The sequence below is a fragment of the Rhodamnia argentea genome, chromosome 5 (genome assembly GCF_020921035.1).
Source record: "Rhodamnia argentea isolate NSW1041297 chromosome 5, ASM2092103v1, whole genome shotgun sequence".
Lineage (NCBI taxonomy): Eukaryota > Viridiplantae > Streptophyta > Magnoliopsida > Myrtales > Myrtaceae > Rhodamnia > Rhodamnia argentea.
The window spans coordinates 12216057-12233930 of NC_063154.1; the positions used below are offsets into that span (position 1 = coordinate 12216057).

Sequence of the window (17874 nt, forward strand, 5' to 3'; positions counted from 1 at the left end):
AAAAAAGTTAAAGTTAAAGCAGATGATTGAAAAATGGGTCACACAATCACATCAATTTTCGACCCATTTTATGCTCGTGGCCTATAGCTTCCCAAGCACCACTTATAAATGAACCTCAAGTATACTCGTTTTTATATATATATAAGAAAAATAAAGAAAAAAATAAAATTAAAAAACGTAAAAACTGTTGTGGAATGCCGTTGCCGCCCACTATTGTCGATTGCCTCCTGCAGCCACCGACCACCACTGCCCACTGCCGCCAACCACCGTTGCGACTAGGTCATCGATGAACGACTCCAGGATGGCCATCATCGAGAACTTCTCCGACAGATAGTTAAGGAATGTCACAAAACGACGACTTAACAGGGACAAGCTCTGATGCGGCTATGCACTTGCAGCCAAGGAGCAACATTATGGTGTTGACACATAAATTTTCGCCCAGGGACTTAGCATTCAGTTCATAACAAAGTTAGGGATGGAATTTGTGGAGATCAACTAATTGTATTGAACTTCAACCTAGGTGATTTTGTGAATTTCATTGAATTGAGCTCTTAAGTCATTGAATTCTTAAACTTTAGCTCATTTAAGCCCGGCCCTACTGTGTAGAGAGTGTAGCTTTGCAAGAATTTCCATGTGCCGTGCCGTGCATGGGTCGTGCATTATCATGCATGGTCTTGTATGTAGCGTGCATGCACTACAAAAAAACAAGATTTTAGCCACGAAATTTGCCACGAAAATTTTGTCAAAATTCGTCGCTAATGGATTTTGCCACGAATTTTGCCACGAAAAAAAATTCGTGGCTAATACGGCGTCGCAAAAATTAGCGACGAAAAAATGAAATTTTGTCGCTAATTTGCGACGAAATTTGCGACAAACGTAGTTCGTCTCCAATTTGCGACGAAATCCTATCGTCACTGATTTGCAACGATATTTGCGACGAATTTCGTTCGTTGCAAATTTGCGACGAACTATGTTCGTCGCAGATGTTGTTCATCGCAAAATTCGTCGTAAAATTAGCGACGAACTTTAATTTTTCGTCGCTAAATTGCGACGACGAATTGGCGACAAATTATTTATTCGTCACAAAGTTCATCACTAATTTGCGACTAATTTTTTCTGTTGCAAATTAGCCACGAACGTAATTTTCGTCGCTAATAGTTGCAACAAATTTATAAATAATTTAGCGACGAATTCTGCGACGAAACCTTCAGCGATGAATTTTGCTATAAATGTTATTTAGTGACAAATTTTTATTAATTATTTAGCGATGAATTTTTGCGACGACTATTTCATTAAACGACGAGATTTTATTTTTGCCATACATTTTTAGCGATAAATTTTGCAACGAATATTGTGCAACGACGACTTTTGGCGATGAGTTTTGCAATGAGATTACACACAACAAAGATATTAAAGAATATTCAAAACGTGAGTGGCTGCGCCATAGAATCTTTTACATACGATCAAGTGAACGAGAGGTCAAATATGCACCCTCTAACAGTCCAAAAGGTATCCAATAAAAAATGAAATACTAGTAAATACGAGAGGTCAAATATACACCTTGTTTCAAGAATATATACTAGTAAATACCACGTCAAATGAAAAATGAAATCGCAAGAGATGAACTGCCCTAAAAAAACACAAGCCAATGATTAGCTTTCTCTGTACTCTTGGACTTCTCTTGAACGGGCGTTTTTGTACGAATTGATGACCGGATCGGATCAAACAAACCATCCTCCGTAAGAAAAGTTCTTCTAAATCAAAGAAATGAAAACCACAAATGAGCACTGCAAACTAACTATTTTAATACTATAATAACGACCAACATCCACAGAAAGTAATAACCCGAGCTCTTTTGCTTTTGCAGATTTCCGTCCTCCAATATCTTCATCACATAACAGGTAATTCTGGACATAGAATTAGGAAAGTAAGTAACTCAGATTCATATAACACTCTTAATACTAAATCATGAAAGGAATATGAGATGACCATCTTCTTGCTAAGCGATACAGTTACACAACCTCCATGTCGTTTAATTAGATCTTCTGCTTCTTCTCTCTCCAAACTGGAAAATTGTAAATGTGCCACTAATGAATCTCTAGATTCACAAAGCACTAAAAGCGTAAGCAACCAGGATAGAGACGTCCTCACATGTTAAGAGAATCAGAAATATGCAACTGGGAATTTGGAAGCAAAAGTTTTAACTTAAAGAAGAGAGAAAATGATTTGAAGTACCTATCAAGTGTTCCACTGATTACAAAAGTTAAACCCGCTAAACAATCTGGAGCACCTTCGGGGACTTCCCGGCACATAATGAATCAACATAAACAAGATAATTACAAGAAAGCATTTTATCCCCAAAAGATTTAAAGGCAATACAAGACAGTAGGCTAACACGGGTTTCTTATATGTAGAATTAGTAGAAGACCATGGGACAGAGGAACCCGCCATCAATCAAGTGATCAATCTACTTATGATACAAGTATATAATCAGAATTTTTCCCAATTTCATCGGGCATATACATGGGATTTAGGTGCAAATGGACTTAAGGCGTGCCATGGTCGAACATGAAAGGTAGATCCATATAGATGATGCTTCACTAGCACCCCAAAAACAAGAAGCCATGTGCAAATCAACAGCATCATTTAGTGGTAGGAAAGAGGTAAAACAACAAGTAAACCAGCAGATGACCTCCTATTCAAACTTACTCGAACCGCATTCACTAAACATAACTCAAGTTTTATAAGCTGTGTGATTTACTCTGTGAACAATGTCAATCTGGAGCACCTTCGGGGACTTCCCGCCTTACCTTTTGAGATTTTCTTTTGGTTGAAACCTCTTCTGGTTCTATTTCATCTTTCAGCCTTCGCTTATCCGCACCAAAATAAAAGGTAAAGCGGTGATCCAAAGATCTTTAAAAAAAATTGAAAAAGATGACCTTATTAGTAAATTAGATGAACTCGGAGAAGTCTCATAAGGTTCCAAACTGATCTCCACGATTACATCTACAAACATGTAAATTGCCATCAGTAGCACATAAGAGAATTGGCACATTGACATGGCATTTCAAAGGAAATCAGACAGGAAGCGCTTTGTGATGACCACTCAGAGAGCACAATAAAGCAAGTAATAAAGAACCAAATCGGATGAAAACATAACTTCTAGATATAGATCTCTCTTGTCCAGGTAATGCACCAATACAGAGCGGATCAAGATGAAGAGTGCAACAAAATCAACTTTATTGAGCAACCAATAGCACTCAATTCAGCATGAATTTTATCAAACTTCTCTCGGAGACATAATTACTCTTTCTTGGTCGTTAACCCACAGACTGGGGGAAAAGAATTCTTTCTTCGGAATTCTCGGAAAACGGGGAAAGAGAAAGAGAAGCAAAACCAATGATCACTGGATTGCCCAAGCACACGCAGAAAAGGGCTCATACGGAAGCATCTCAAGAACAAAACAGACACCAAAAATCCACACAGACAAAATGATCAGCACCAACCACAAAGAAAAGCTAAAAAGCGGGAAACTTTCGTCAAGACTCGCTGCAGAGTCGAAACCAAACTGTTCCACAAGCTCCATCGAGTTGGGATGGTCCTTCCTCTCTTCCAAAAAGAACCAAGAACTCACCCAAAAACGAAAAGAAACGAAACGAAAAATGATTGATCGCAAGGGAGTTTGAAGAACACTAGGTCGCGATACATCAAAACTAAGAGACGATGAGAGTTTTAGCAGAAAGACCTCCCAAGAATGGGTTTGCCACGGATTGAATTCGTCCCCTTCGGAGAAAACGGGGTAGACCCGAAACGGTGACGATGACCCAAGAATGTTTCGCGAGGCCAAAATCAGGCTTGTGGTGGAATGGGACTGGAGAACGCAAGGGAAAAGAGCCAAGGGAGCTACGCAATGGCTTGTGGTGGAATGGGACCGGAGAACGCAAGGGAAAAGGCGTGTTCGACGATTTGGGTGACGGCGAGAGGGTGAATGAAGAAACCTAGGGGGAAGTCCGGAAAATGAAAATTTTGGAAGATTTGGCGGGATGGGTTTACATTTTGCGACGAACTTCAGTTTTCGTCGCTAATTAGCGACGAAAACTGAAGTTCGTCTCTAATTAGCGACGAAACACGGAGTTCATCGCTACTTAGCGACAAAAAAAGTTGTTCGTCGCAAACTTGAATTTGTGACGAAAAACGTGATTTGTCGCTAAATGCTTAGCAAAAAATTTGCGACGAAATTTGGTTTTCGTCGCTAAATGCTCAATAAGAGGTTAGTGACGAAAAACACTGTTCGTCGCTAATTATTTTTTTATTTTTATTTTTATTTTTATCGTATTATCGACGAAAATAGTGATTCGTCGATAAATTCGCGACGAAAATAGTGATTCGTCGCTAATTTGACCATTTTTTTTGTTATTTTTATTTCTATCATATTAGCGACGAATATACCTTTTGTCGCTAATTTTAATATTTTCTTTGTTATTTTTATTCATAGTGCTAATTTTACGACGAAAATAACAGTTCGTCGCTAAATTGAATATTTTCTTTTTTATATTTCTATCATATCAGCGACAAAAACCATGATTCATCGCTACATAGTGCTAATTTTGCGATGAAATAGGTTTTCGTCGCCAAATGCTTCATAACAAATTTGCGACGAAATTTGGTTTCCGTCGCTAAATGCTCAATAGGAGGTTAGCGACGAAAAACGTTGTTCGTCGCTAATTTTATTTTTATTTTTATTTATATCGTATTAGCAACGAATAATACATTTTGTTGCTAAATTGAAATTTTTCTTTGGTATTTTTATTTCTATCAAATTAGTGACGATTAATACATTTCGTCGCTAAATTAGCGATGAAAATAGTTATTCCTTGCTAATTTTAACATTTTCTTTGTTATTTTTATTCCTAGTGCTAATTTTGCGACGAAAATAACAGTTCGTCACTAAATTGAATATTTTCTTTTTTATTTATATTTCTATCATATTAGCGACAAAAACCATGATTCGTCGCTACATAGTGCTAATTTTGCGACGAGATCATTGTTCGTTGTTAATTAGTGACGAACAACAATTTTCGTCGCTAACTTTTAAGAAGAGAATTTGCGATGAAAAACGTGATTTGTCGCTAATTAGTGACGAAATACGTTTTCGTCCCTAAATGCTTAGCAACAAATTTGCGACGAAATTTGATTTTCGTCGCTAATTGCTCAATAGGAGGTTAGCGACGAAAATAGTTATTCGTCACTAATTTTAATTTTTTCTTTGTTCTTTTTATTCATAGTGCTAATTTTGCGACGAAAATCAACATTCGTCGCTAATTAGCGACGAATGTTGATTTTCGTCGCTAACTTTTAAGAAAAGAATTTGCGACGAAAAAATACGTTCGTCGCTAATTAGCGACGAAACATATTTTCGTCACTAATTGGCGACGAAGCCTATTTTCGTCGCAAAGGATATAGCGACGAATAATCTTTTCATGGCTGTTTTCGTCGCTAATGTGTGACGAATTTTTTTTTGTGGCCGTTTTCGTCTCAAATTAGCTACAAAATATTTTTCGTGGCTATTTTCGTTGCAAATTAGCGATGAAAAATATTCGTGGCTATTTTTGTTGCAAATTAGTGACGAAATTTTTTTCCGTCGCTATATTCGTTGCTAATTAGCTACGAATTGTTTCGTCGCTAATTTCGTCGCAAATAGCGACGAATCTTACTTTTGTTGCTATTTTCGTTGGAAATTAGCGACGAATTTTTTTCATCGCAAATTTTTCGTGGCTAAATCCGTGTTTTTTTGTAGTGATGATCGTGTATGTACCGTGTATATGTTATTAACATCTGCTAGGACTTTTGGTCAATGATTAAGGAGAGTTTTTTACCTAGAATTTTGATTTAAACTTAAGCTAGGATTATAATTTCCAAGATGTATCCTTTAGATGATACTTAAAGTTGTTGCGACCCTCGAGCTGAACACTAATGGAGTTCAACGGATTGGTAAAGCGAGCACGAATGGTCCTCTTACGAGATGGCCACTATGCTAGGCATGGGCTCTTCCAAGCTCTACCGATCGTGAATTGATTTCTTCATTCGACAATTTGATTTGGTTTTGCTCTAGGAATCACCACCAATTTAGTATGCGCTAGGTAGGGGTCAAGTAAGACGCGGAAGCCCGTCTTACTTCCGTGCCAATTAAATAACTACCACCACTCTTATATATAGATGAGACTTCAATTTACAGTAATACATGCTACATAATATCTTGAGAGTAGTTAATAATTTTATTGATTTATAGTTTTTAATACGTAATGGCATGTAGTGCTCTCTTCTTGGCAAGTCATTGGGCTCTTCATCAGTTGGGAATGAGCTTGAAGGGCGGCCTGACAAGCGCCGGTGCTGGATCATGCCTTCCATAGTCCTTGGCATTCACTTTAAGTAGCCTTTCATGGATGATGGTCTCTGCTAATTCCTCTTCCGTTGTTGATGAGGATGATGACGTTGTCTCTTTCCATGCTTCCTGTATATAACCCAATCAAAGCTATGATGGAAGTTCTAAGATAGCCTTAATTTGAGAGACAAATTTTGCGCATAACTCCACATGCATGTGTATTGATTCGTTATTTGATTCACGGTATCACCTGCTTGCAACTTAGATGACAGCGAAAAAGTATTTTCATGTGCATGTGAGTGATTCACATTTTTTTTGTGTCGAATTCCAAGATTAGCGCAGTTGGTTAAGGCATTAAGATATTTACAAGTAGAAACTGGAGATCTCGCATTCAATCCTTACCAACTGCATGCAAACTGTTATGAGTCAGGACCACTTGCATAGGTCAAAGGCCTGAACTTAACCAATCAATGAGAATTTCCATTGTCTTCCAGCTCGACCTTTGCATCCGTACCCCTAGATTTTCATCAAATTATTGTATTCATAAGAACCATGTTGTTTTAGCAGTAACTTTTTTTTTTTCCCTCCTCGTCATGACTAACCATCATGAAGATGAACTCCCTTTCCTGGATTTTTAACTGCCCTACAATCTTGGTTGCTATAATGATCAACGAATTGCTACCTACCTATGAACCCTTAGGAAACTTTTACTTTCAAAGATTGTCAAAATTCTTAAATCAAGCCTTCAATGAGCGCAAAATGCTTTCACTAATCGGTGTGGGTGGAGTAACCAAAAAGGAAAGAAAGCATGGAAAACAAAGTATCAAAGTTGAAGGTACTCCTAAGGGAAAACCAAAAAATAACAATAACTAGAAAATGAGCACAAACCTCTTGATCACTCTTTTCACTCATATCCACCTCCTTGGCCAACTTATCCATGGACTTGAGATGTCGACCTGCCAACATTACACATCATGCCTTATACACATTCAGCATCATACAGTAATTTGATATACATTCTCTGACGTCTCCGGCAGTATGAGACATACTCGTTACTCTCTTGGATTCCTTGGGATAGACCAATAGGATTATACAGTCATGTTGAAAAAATTTGATGATAATGCGAAATTCCAAAAAAGCTGCAATTCCCACATGATGGTAAAAGACCCACCTGCATGACAAGATGTGAAAAGTGATGCTGGGAAGAGGAGGAGGAGGAGGAGGAGGAGGAGGAGGAGGAAGGAGAAGAAGAAGAGACTGATTCTGATCTTCAGAAGCATGACCCCCATTCTCATGATCAACTTTCTTCTTTCTAAATCCAGAGAGAGAGAGAGAGAGAGAGAAGCTAAACCACGTAATGCTTTCGCATTAGCACAGGGAGAACATTAAAGTGTCTACCAAATTAAGGACATTAAAGTATAGTTGGAGTGGCAATGTATCGAGAAACAGGAAACGTTCAATACAATCTGTGATGGAGGGTGCAAATTTATGTTTGTTTGTTTTTTTCTCCCTTATACCAAGTTTACGATTCAAAATCAAAAGGCGAAGTTCACCCTCTTTTCTCTTGTAGGGCATTATAAGTCTATGAAGTTAGTGGCTTGCGGATTTGGTGTTAAATTAGTGATAACGCGTTGAGGGTGACCTTAAATGGAAATTACCATTGTAGCCCGTCTGTTTTGGACTATATTCTTCCCTCATTACTATGTTATGTAAATGTTTGCACTTGCTCTCCTTTTAATATTCTTGTCAGAGGTGAAAAATGGAAAGATCGACAGATTTCGGGGCCAGGTTGTTTTAGATGCGGATAGTTTTCCGGTCGGAGTAAACTTTCGGGTTCTCTCAGCTAAGTTACCGACTTCATTTTCTATAGACTTCACCTTCTGTTATGAGCTTACTCGAGTTTTAGATATCTTGATTTAACCTTTTTCGACCTCAAGTTCATCTGGGTCAGAATCAAATATCGCAACCGTTGGACTGCATCAAGTTTAGGTTTTTGTTGGGTTCGGTTACTCCGGATTCGGGTTGATAACAGGGTCGCTTCAGTTCAAGTTGGGGGTAGGGCCAATTCCGTATCACTTCGTAATTGGTTTCCTTGGAAGTGCGTTCTTTCGCTTTCATTGGGTCTAGATCATCGGCTTTTACAGTCATTTTGGATTGGGTCTGGGTCGGTTTAGGGATGAGTTGGGGTGGATTCCTAGTGCCAGTCAAGAAACTTATTACCTCTAATTCTTGTTCTTGCTGCGAGCCATGGTAGTAGATGAAGCAGCTAAAGTTGAGCATGAAATTTGGGGAGCATATGTCATATTTAAATAGGTCCATTGCATTTGCCTCTGGAGAAAGTATTTTGATAACAAGAGCCACATTTTTGCGTGGGGTAAAAGCCACCATAAATCTTAAAATATGATCATTGTGATATATTTACCCCTAAATATTTTTTTTATGACACTAAACACCCCAAACTTGTATCCGTATGACAAATTTACCCAAACTTAAACCAATGTGATAAATTTATCCCAAACTTTTTCTTGTGATACCGAAATCCCTAAACTTATATCATTGTAATACATTTACCTTGAAATTTGGGTAAATATGCCACATGCCTACAAGTTTGGGATTTTTTACGTCACACAAAAAAATTGGAGTAAATATATCACACGGATTAAAATTTGGGATTTTTGATGTCACAAGAAAAAGCTTAGAGTAAATATGTCACACGGATATAAATTTTGGGTTCGTGGTGTCACAAAAAAAAAAAGTTTAGTGTAAACCTGTCATAGTGGGCACAGTTTAGAATTTTTGGTTACTTTTTTTCTTTTGCATATCCGAAAGGTATAAGTTATTATGAATTGTTAAAGATTGAAATAAGATATTCACGAATCTCCCTAGAAAGCATATCAGTTACAATCATATAATTCGGATCTTATCAAAACACCAAAAACGGTAATGATGAAATCTCAAGTCTGCATGGTTATTAGATAGAAGGGCAGAATCGTACTTATAGTGCAAAGGATGTGATGTCTGATTAACATAATATCTGTGTCTTTAGTTGTGCTGGAGAGGTAATAAAATACATAAAAAGTTGAAAAAGATAAAGTAAAGTTGGTCTAAAAATTGCTTTTGTGGATGACTAGTGCTTCCAATTATCCAAAACGACAAGTTGAAAGGACACTGGTGGAGAATAAAGAGAAGCATCTGGGTTAATTATACTATTTGAGATGGGTCTTCTTTATGGAAGTGGAGTTAGCTAAGCACGAGTCCCCAACTTTCAAGTAGACAATGGCTTTCGCTTTTTGCTTGTATTATTGGCCACTCTCTCTTGATAGCGTTGAAAGCTTGTGTTCCTTTCCCAGGACTTGAAGGTTTAGTAGGCCCTTCTACAGATACAAGATTGGTATGGTGCTTGTGTGGGAGGTTGCATTGGGTTCTCTTTGCAATCTGGAAGGGGCTAGAGGTTTGAACAAGAAATGAAGCCAAATGACATGCCGAGAGGTGAAGGATGCTAGGTCGACATCGACTTCGTCGATGCAAGAGACAGATTGGGAGGTCGTCAATGAATGGGTCGCATGTCACCATGAGGTTATGAACCGACATCAATTTCAATTGAAGGATAGGACCTTTTCTCAAAAAAAGAAAGAAAATGGAAGCAATGAAACACTAGTCAAAATTGAAACAGGTGTACCGAAAGCTATTTCCGTAACGAGATCCCCTTTAGTAGCGTTATTATGCAAAAGTGGTAGCATCAAGATCTAACCCAAACTGAGCAACGGTCCATAAATGCTGGTAAGTAACATTGGAGTTTCGAAGGCAGGTGTACCTGAATTGTGCTCTAGGGATTTTCATGAGCCGATTCAAACCCAGTTCTCTCCCACATGCCATTGCGACTCAATTTAGCAATGAATAGACCACTATAGAAGTTCCCGCTATAGAAGTTCTGTGTCTCCGCTATAGAAGTTCCATCGTACATGTTTGACGGTGCCACTTGTGAGCACTCCGCCTATTAATAAGAGGAGAATCTCCCTCACGAACTTTATTTCATATTCCAAATTTAGTGAGTCAAAACTCTCTAAAACATTCGATCCCACTCCCTCTCTAACTTCATTCAAATGTTAATTGAGAAGATTATCTAGATGAAACATTTGGTTTAAGCATTATAATGACAGATACAAGTCTTAATTTCGATGAGGCTCAACTTTAAAATGAATGCAAAAGCTGGATTCTGCTTTTACTTATTTTAGCATCCAATAACATAATTTGTAGAATATTGCTTACAGGTTCTTATAATTGCAATACGGTAAATTATGAATATACTAAATAAATAAACCCAGTATAAAAAAATTCAGTGAATCAAATAGCAAATCTACATGCAAATTACTGATAAACTAAGTATAAAAGTTATATGATATGGCTTCTACTGCCACTGCCATCTCTAGTTAAGATCGTGTTCGCTATCGCTCCAACCTACCCTCACCCCATCTTAATCATCTCCTCCCACCACCACCACATTGTACTATAATATCTAAGCACTACCACCTTCAGTCAATAGAAAATATACTCTCACTAAAGTTTTGAATGGGTAAAGATTCAACTCTCCAAACATAGTTGTCAAAAGCTAAAAGAATATTAGATGCCCGAGCATTAACTCGCAAGCTTGAAATCAATGAGGGGTCTCCCTCTCTCTCGATCTCGAACACACACCCAAAACACACATGCACGCACAAGCGATAATCCCAAAAATATATCAATTTCAAGAAAATTATCAACATATGTCACGAACTTGCAATTGTGTTAATTTAGTCATACCTTTTTTTTTACCAACCGAGTTCTCAACTTTTTGTATTTGTGTCAATTCAGCCCATTCAATCAATTATGGCAGCAAATCACTGACTTGGCATGACCGATACCGACATGGATAAAGGAAGAAAAAAGAAAAAGAAAAAAGAAAACAATAAATAAATAAACAAATAATTCGAAAATAGTAAAAAGAATCATCCACGTCGGCGCCAACTTGCCACGCCATTGCCAATCGCACCACATCAGCTATTTTCGATCATAATAGATCGGATGAACTGAAGTGACACAAATATAAAAGGTTAATGACTCAATTGGCAAAGAAAAAAATTTATTATTGAATTGACACAATTACAATAGATTTATGATTTTTTTGGTAATCCTCTTTATTAGTTTCTACTCATGGTAACACGGAAGAATCATAAAAACTTTAGATACTAATGAGGAGAATGTCCGGGAAAACAAATGAAAAGGAGATGGAATAAAGAAATGGAATATGAACTTCAAGGGTTGAATAAGTGAATAAGACAATTGAAATTTTTACAACTCGTGTGGAGTCCCCTGTCGGAATCCTACAGGGAGCCATCCCTCAGCTCTAGTGAATTTACTACTCCAACATGAACTGCAGAAAGACTAATCCAATGCAGGAATGAAGTTACAAAATGCTGTTCGATTGCTGGTAAAGAAAAAACAACGAAGCAGCAGCAGCATAGCACACTGAGAAAGCATTCAAGTTGCAGAATCTACTAACAGGATGCGAGAGCATTCGATACCGTGCAATTTCTCTTTTGCTCTTTTATTCTTTCATGCCAAAACCCCGCATATTTGCCCTTCCTTTTCCGAGCCTAAACCATATCTTCACATATCATACCAAACGACCAAATCTTCGGATTGCTTTGAAAAATTAAAGACCTAGCAAGGCTTTGGTCACAAGCAACTAGGAATAAAATCTGAGAAAGAACTTTCATTCCCCAATTGATGATGGAAAAACCACGGTTCAAAGCCACTACCTACCATCAATTACTTATTCCTCAGTTCCAACAACTGACCGAGACAACCTACTTAATTAAGAAATCGCAAACTCTTAGCAACAATAGTCCAATACTAATCTCCAATGTCCAGTCACAAAATTAAGATACCACGGGCATTGCATTTGATTGAATGACTAGCATCAAACAAATTAAAGTAAAGCATCACGGGAAAACCATAAGGACTGGTCCTCTTAGAAGTCAAGAGATATGCTGCCATCATTTTTCATGAAAAGTAATAGTAACTGCCAAGCTACAATTATGTTCGATACAAATGACAGGCTTTGAACACACTACTTATGCTAAATTCCAATCATGTCAGTAGACCACGCTTGAAAACAACAATGACCAGAAGGCTTAAAGATTGTCCACTACAAGAGAGAGATCAAATACATACAATGAAGATACTGGTAAAAAGACATTATGATTTTGAAGCTTCGTCTGCTTTGACGTCAGCCTCATGTCGCAGGCTGTTCTCTCTACTGTAAGCAGACTTAGCACCCTGAGAAGGAACAAATTTAACCTTATATTGAGACTGAAAATATGTTGTAGTAATTCAAGGGCACAACTTTTCCCGAAGTAAATGGCACTCACTTGAAAGATTGTCCCAAGCTTTTTCAAAGCTTTAGCGCGAAGCTTGAGAACATCCCTGGAAGCATTAGGATCTTTAAGAACCTGAAGCAACAAAAGGAATAGTTAGATTATTTTCCCTTAAAATGACACTTGTTTGAGTCAGCTTATGTCATCCAACTGTTTATCATACTGGAAAGTCACTGAAATTTCAAGTCGGCTTTCGGCCAATTGCGGCCTAGAGAAAGCATGTGACATGTAATAACACACCCCTCATTCCACTAACACCACGCAAGCATTCTGTCTGAATCAGAACCAGAACTTTTAATAAACATTGCAACTGACGTCTAGCTCAGTTCAAACAAATCAAAAACCAAAATATGTGAACCATGGAGCATATAAAACAAACTGGCAGGAAATAGGAAGGAAACAATTTGAAATTTCAACAGTGGTCCCTCCTCCACTCACTCGGCAGTCACCAACGTACAGAGGGATGATCCACCCTAAGCATACTACAAACTTTTGTTTATATGCCGGTTCTTACAATTTAGTTGACTTCTTGAGCACCGCAAGTTTGAAGTCAAAAAGTTCCAGCTTTTCACATATCATCAGTCATGATTAGCTGGCCAATGATGGTGTCACAAGCTTATATAGTTTTAAGCTACTAAAGATCTAGTACTCACAGCTTGGCAGACATGCGACAAAGTTGACTCTATATCAACCACATTAATTTGCCAGAGCGAATTAACCATGGCATTCTTCTTGTCTTCAATAGTTTTTAGAAGCATCTCTTCTTTGTTTTCTCCTTCATTCAACTGTTTCAGCTCGTCCTGTATTTGAATCAAAGACACAGCACCTACACATTCAAGAAGTTACGAGTTATTTGACTGTAGTAGAAGTTCTGCAAGAAGTAAAGGACCTTAAGGCTCGGAGATCATATCAGCATGCATCATTTCCAAAGACACAGAAAATACCGGAAGCTGCCATCACTTGGGATTTTATCTGGTGCCCCTTATCTCGAACCCATTCTGCTAGAAAAGGGACATTCATATACCTTCTATCCTTTCCAAGTTCTCTTGCAGCTTTTCGCGTGTACACATAACCAATAGTATGAAGCATGGCTTCTCCAAAAGCTGTGGATGACAACAGCTAAAGTCAATGCAAATATCATCAGTGAATCAAAATAAAGCGAGCCTTCAATTGGGCCGAATAACTTCTCTTGATTCCATCACCAAAAAAGAATGTGCTGAGAGAGAGAGAGAGAGAGAGAGAGAGAGAGAGGGTGTGACACAAAAAATTTCTCCAAAAAGATTAGCCAAACAGAAGTGAAAAGAGAATTGCCAATCAACATCCAACCACTTTAGACTGATTATCCCCATTCTCCAACTAGCCGTTTATTTGCATAGGAATGTGAGGGGAGATGTGTTCTGCATATGAAAATAAACAAAGCAATACGCATCCTACAGAAGCTGCATGAAAATAAATAGATAAATAAATAAATACAAAGGCGTGTTGCTATTAGAAATCATATTAAGTTCGCCCTCTAGCTATTTATGTGTAAAAGAAACTATCCAATGGCAACCTTCAGGAGTCTTCACTTTATAAAGGACTTGTTCTAGTTCTCGCAAAAAAGATTTCAAAAAAAAATTGCTGCTTCTTACAAGTTAAACCTCAAACTACTAATATGCGACAAACTTCAAATGACACTGACCTGATCACTCTTTGACCTTCTCACTACATGAGATAGATCTATATTTTTCGCTGTTCTGATAATAACTTAACTCGAACTATCACATATTTACATCTGCCAGCTTGACAACATTTCGAGAAAATGCATACATGTATGTATTAGCCGGTTGATGCTGGAAGCGTAGTGCTTAATTAAATGCATTTATTTTAAACATATGGCATTCAAAGTAGCCAGATGGTGGCTAGACAGAGAGGCTGAAGGAGAAAGATTAACAAGTTCAACATCCATATATATTACACAATCTTCCTAGAAAGTTAAATTCCAGTGCTCGATCTAGTCTGTTTTATTTGCCTTTGCTCTTTCTCAGGGTGGAGCTTAGATCCTGTGACAACGTATAAGAGATGGCTTTGAATAGGTAGAAGGTATCTGATGTCTTAGATTCTTAAATGACATTTCAGTGTTGCCCAACGCATTGTGAAACTCTTCTGCACCCAATCATTACCAGATAATTACATAATGATTTATCCGTTATAGCTCAACCTCGTTCTATGCATTTTGTTCAAATATTGGATAAAGTTATCCATGCAAGTATGCAACCAAAAACACCCTCATAAGGGGGTAATTCAATATGTAAGCACATCCAAGAAGAAGAAGTCACCTGCTTTAGAGAGGCGACTTGCTTCAGAATTTGCCCATTTCACAAATTCTTCTGTTTGACCTTCAACGAAAGGCTGAAGGCGATCCTTCAAAATATTTATAAGTTTTTCTTTCCTTTCATTTTGCAGAGCCTGCGCCAGAGAAATGGCAAAATGGGTCAAATAATTTGCATCTACTGACAAGTACAGCGGGCAGGTGGGCTTTTGGAAGCATTAAAAAATATATCAATGCAGCTAATCAAAGGAAGTGTTCTTGTAGAAATAGTACCTTCATTTTTTCCTGAATTTTCTGCTTACGTACTTCAGGATCCTGGGAATCTTCTTCAATTTCAATCCCCGCTAAAGAAGCCAACGCAAGTTGCCCAATATAATCTTCAAACAAGTCACTCCCAAAAAGCATCCCAAACACGGCTGAGGGGTCCACCATGGTGTCCCTGGCATGCAAAATAGAGTTAAGAAATCTAACGATTGTTTTTCTTCTCTCTTTTTCTTCCTTCTGAGAACTAAAAGAGGAAGAAACCAAAAGGAACCATGAAATTACTTCTTCGCATGATCTGGCATAAACCGGTATGGAAATCAAATGAATCTAGAGAAAAAGTCTAAATTACAAGGAATGAAAACACTTACTCATCAGAGATTATCCACACAGGTAAAATTATTTAACGTAATGTATCAGCTGTCAAATTTTAGATGTTAGTACTCAAAACAGCAAGGAAGCAAGCAATTACGGCATTTTTAAACCCAAAATAAGAGGTAAGAAATACAGCAAACCCATTTGTGACCACTTTATAATGGATACTTTGTGTTTCATTGAAATTACTTGTATACCCAAAGAAAACCACTTCTCTGAAAGTGCCAAATAGAATGATTAAGTTATTTAATGGACTTAGGATGTACTTGTTTATCCAATGAAAAGCATGTGTTAGAAAATGAGGTGTTACAACGATTTAAGTGTACTTTGAAGGTCTAGCTCATTATTGCTCATGAGAAGAACTTACTGAGGCACTCCTTCCTTTCCATGCTTGTCATATGCCTCATGCTTTTCAGGATCACTCAAGACTTGATAGGCCTCACCGAGCATCTTCACAAACAATCAAAGGCCCAGTGAATAAAACCAAAAATATATATAATTTCTTCTAAAAAGCAAGGCTAGATAATATAATGGTCTCAGAAAAAGCTTCTGAGCTACATAACATGTGAAATTCTGTTGAGCTGAATGCAGAAAATTATATCCATGTGCAACACTTTTTTTCAATAAAGGTGATTTGACTTTCACACTATTCTGCGTCCGAAATCTACTTTTTCCTTCAAAATTGTTTGACCATGGTCGACTTAAGTTGTAGTTTTGCGTGCGAATTCATGCTAATTATACTTTTTCAGGAAAACAAAAGACAATCAAATTGACCTGGAAATTCTCTGCTGCTTTTGGATCTCCAGGATTCTTATCTGGATGAACCAGCCGCGCCTGAAAGAGAACGCATAAACTATATTCAATTGACACTTTCATCATATTCACACAACCTTATTTCCACCCCTGGTCATAGGTACAACCAACCAATTCACTTAAAGCAGCGTTTCTTTCTTCTTAGCCAATCACATTGGAAAAAACATTACATTCCAATTGAAGCTCATTCTGACCCCACAAAGGAAAAAACAACCAAACACGCATATGGTCAATTACCTTGAGGTAATACGCCTTCTTAATATCAGCCGGAGACGCATCCACGCTCACGCCGAGGATGTCGTAATACGCCATGTCCTTCACCATCTCCCTCTCTCTCTAGGTAAGAACAAAAATACGTAGAAGCATCAGAGAAACACATTAAGAAGAAAATAAACCTGGTAATCGCAGATCTCTCAGCCAAATCAACCTACTCCACCGCTAATCACATTCCCTCCCAATAAACGAAAGAAACAAGAAATACTCCAGATACCCATTTCAATTCCCCAGGCACAGAACACACGCACAGTGAAAAACGACAAGACACAGGCACAGTGAAAAACGAAAAGAAAACCACAAAACAAAGAAGCTCGGAGGGAAGAGGCTTACGAGGTTGAAGCTGAACAGGTGCAAAACACGAGCTGAACGAAGAAGAAGCGAACGAAATGGGTGCTTGAAGGAGAATTAAGCTGGATCGATCGAGAACACAGAGCTCGGGTACGGAGTAGAACCTGATCTGACTGGACGAGCTCGATGAAATTAATAAAGAAGCAGTAAACTGTATAAAGTGGAGTGGAACGCGATCGTTGGTCGCGAGGAATATAGGGAGAGAGAGAGAGAGAGAGAGAGAGAGAGAGTGAATCGAAACGACAACGCGGCTAAGAAAAATAGAAGGGACGCGAAGAAGGATTCTGCGCATGCTGCGACGTCGTTTTTTACAGCCAGTGGTTAGGAAAGTTGACCCGCGTCCGCGTAAAAGGATTTCGTTGTTCTGGTTTTTCGGAAGTGTGCAACCGACAACGAAATAGATTCTTTTTTTTCTCTTTTTTTCGTCGCGTCATGTGCGCCACGTGTGGGGGAAATTGTCAATCGAAAGTAAAGGTTTCGTAAAACCGAATGCTGCGAGGATCGAGCCGCATTTCGCACGAATAATATGATTAATTTATTACCTATCTTAATTTTTGAGTTGTAGGACATTTTTTATGGGACACGGCAACAGTGCTTTGAAATCAAAAATATTCTCTAATTGGCTTGGTTAATAAATGATCTGAGAACTCTAGTCAACAAAATTTGAGAAAATTACCAAAAAAATCACAAAC

General features: G+C 38.0%; 2 protein-coding genes and 1 long non-coding RNA gene across 6 annotated transcripts; all 3 read right to left on the reverse strand.

Moving 5' to 3' along the window:
- Positions 1-1655: 1655 nt before the first annotated feature.
- On the reverse strand, positions 1656-2304 carry LOC115726788. 2 transcript variants are annotated; one of them, XR_004013603.2, is made up of 4 exons: positions 2236-2304; positions 1990-2065; positions 1846-1907; positions 1656-1754 (listed from the first exon to the last, which is right to left on the reverse strand). It is a non-coding gene; the product is annotated as an uncharacterized LOC115726788 (long non-coding RNA). The 2 variants fall into 2 exon arrangements; XR_004013602.2 differs by having other exon boundaries at positions 1691-1907.
- Positions 2305-6186: 3882 nt separating this feature from the next.
- LOC115726787 (protein CASPARIAN STRIP INTEGRITY FACTOR 2-like) lies at positions 6187-7723 on the reverse strand. Its single transcript, XM_030656824.2, has 3 exons — positions 7554-7723; positions 7271-7338; positions 6187-6511 (listed from the first exon to the last, which is right to left on the reverse strand). The coding sequence occupies exons 1-3, from the start codon at positions 7675-7677 to the stop codon at positions 6347-6349; spliced, it is 357 nt and encodes a 118-aa protein (XP_030512684.1). The 5' UTR covers positions 7678-7723; the 3' UTR covers positions 6187-6346.
- A 4669-nt stretch (positions 7724-12392) lies between these two features.
- LOC115726786 (chaperone protein dnaJ 10) lies at positions 12393-17317 on the reverse strand. Of its 3 annotated transcripts, none has more exons than XM_030656823.2 (10): positions 17146-17317; positions 16796-16894; positions 16520-16579; positions 16113-16195; positions 15383-15548; positions 15117-15246; positions 13743-13901; positions 13452-13624; positions 12793-12873; positions 12393-12700 (listed from the first exon to the last, which is right to left on the reverse strand). In XM_030656823.2, the coding sequence occupies exons 2-10, from the start codon at positions 16880-16882 to the stop codon at positions 12620-12622; spliced, it is 1020 nt and encodes a 339-aa protein (XP_030512683.1). In that variant the 5' UTR covers positions 16883-16894; positions 17146-17317; the 3' UTR covers positions 12393-12619. The 3 variants fall into 3 exon arrangements, with proteins under 3 accessions (XP_030512683.1, XP_030512681.1, XP_030512682.1); XM_030656821.2 differs by having other exon boundaries at positions 16796-16892; positions 17165-17312; XM_030656822.2 differs by having other exon boundaries at positions 16796-16896; positions 17165-17312.
- Positions 17318-17874: the final 557 nt, after the last annotated feature.

Coding starts and splice junctions, on each gene's coding strand:
- LOC115726786 (XM_030656823.2), bottom strand. CDS start 16,882: ATGGTGAAGGACATGGCGTATTACGACATCCTCGGCGTGAGCGTGGAT. Junction 13,625..13,742: donor CCAAGTGATGGCAGCTTCCG/GTATTTTCTGTG, acceptor TTGAATGTGTAG/GTGCTGTGTCTTTGATTCAA. Junction 12,701..12,792: donor AGCTTGGGACAATCTTTCAA/GTGAGTGCCATT, acceptor GTTCCTTCTCAG/GGTGCTAAGTCTGCTTACAG.
- LOC115726787 (XM_030656824.2), bottom strand. CDS start 7,677: ATGAGAATGGGGGTCATGCTTCTGAAGATCAGAATCAGTCTCTTCTTC. Junction 7,339..7,553: donor TTTCACATCTTGTCATGCAG/GTGGGTCTTTTA, acceptor TAATGTTGGCAG/GTCGACATCTCAAGTCCATG. Junction 6,512..7,270: donor GTGAAAAGAGTGATCAAGAG/GTTTGTGCTCAT, acceptor GGTTATATACAG/GAAGCATGGAAAGAGACAAC.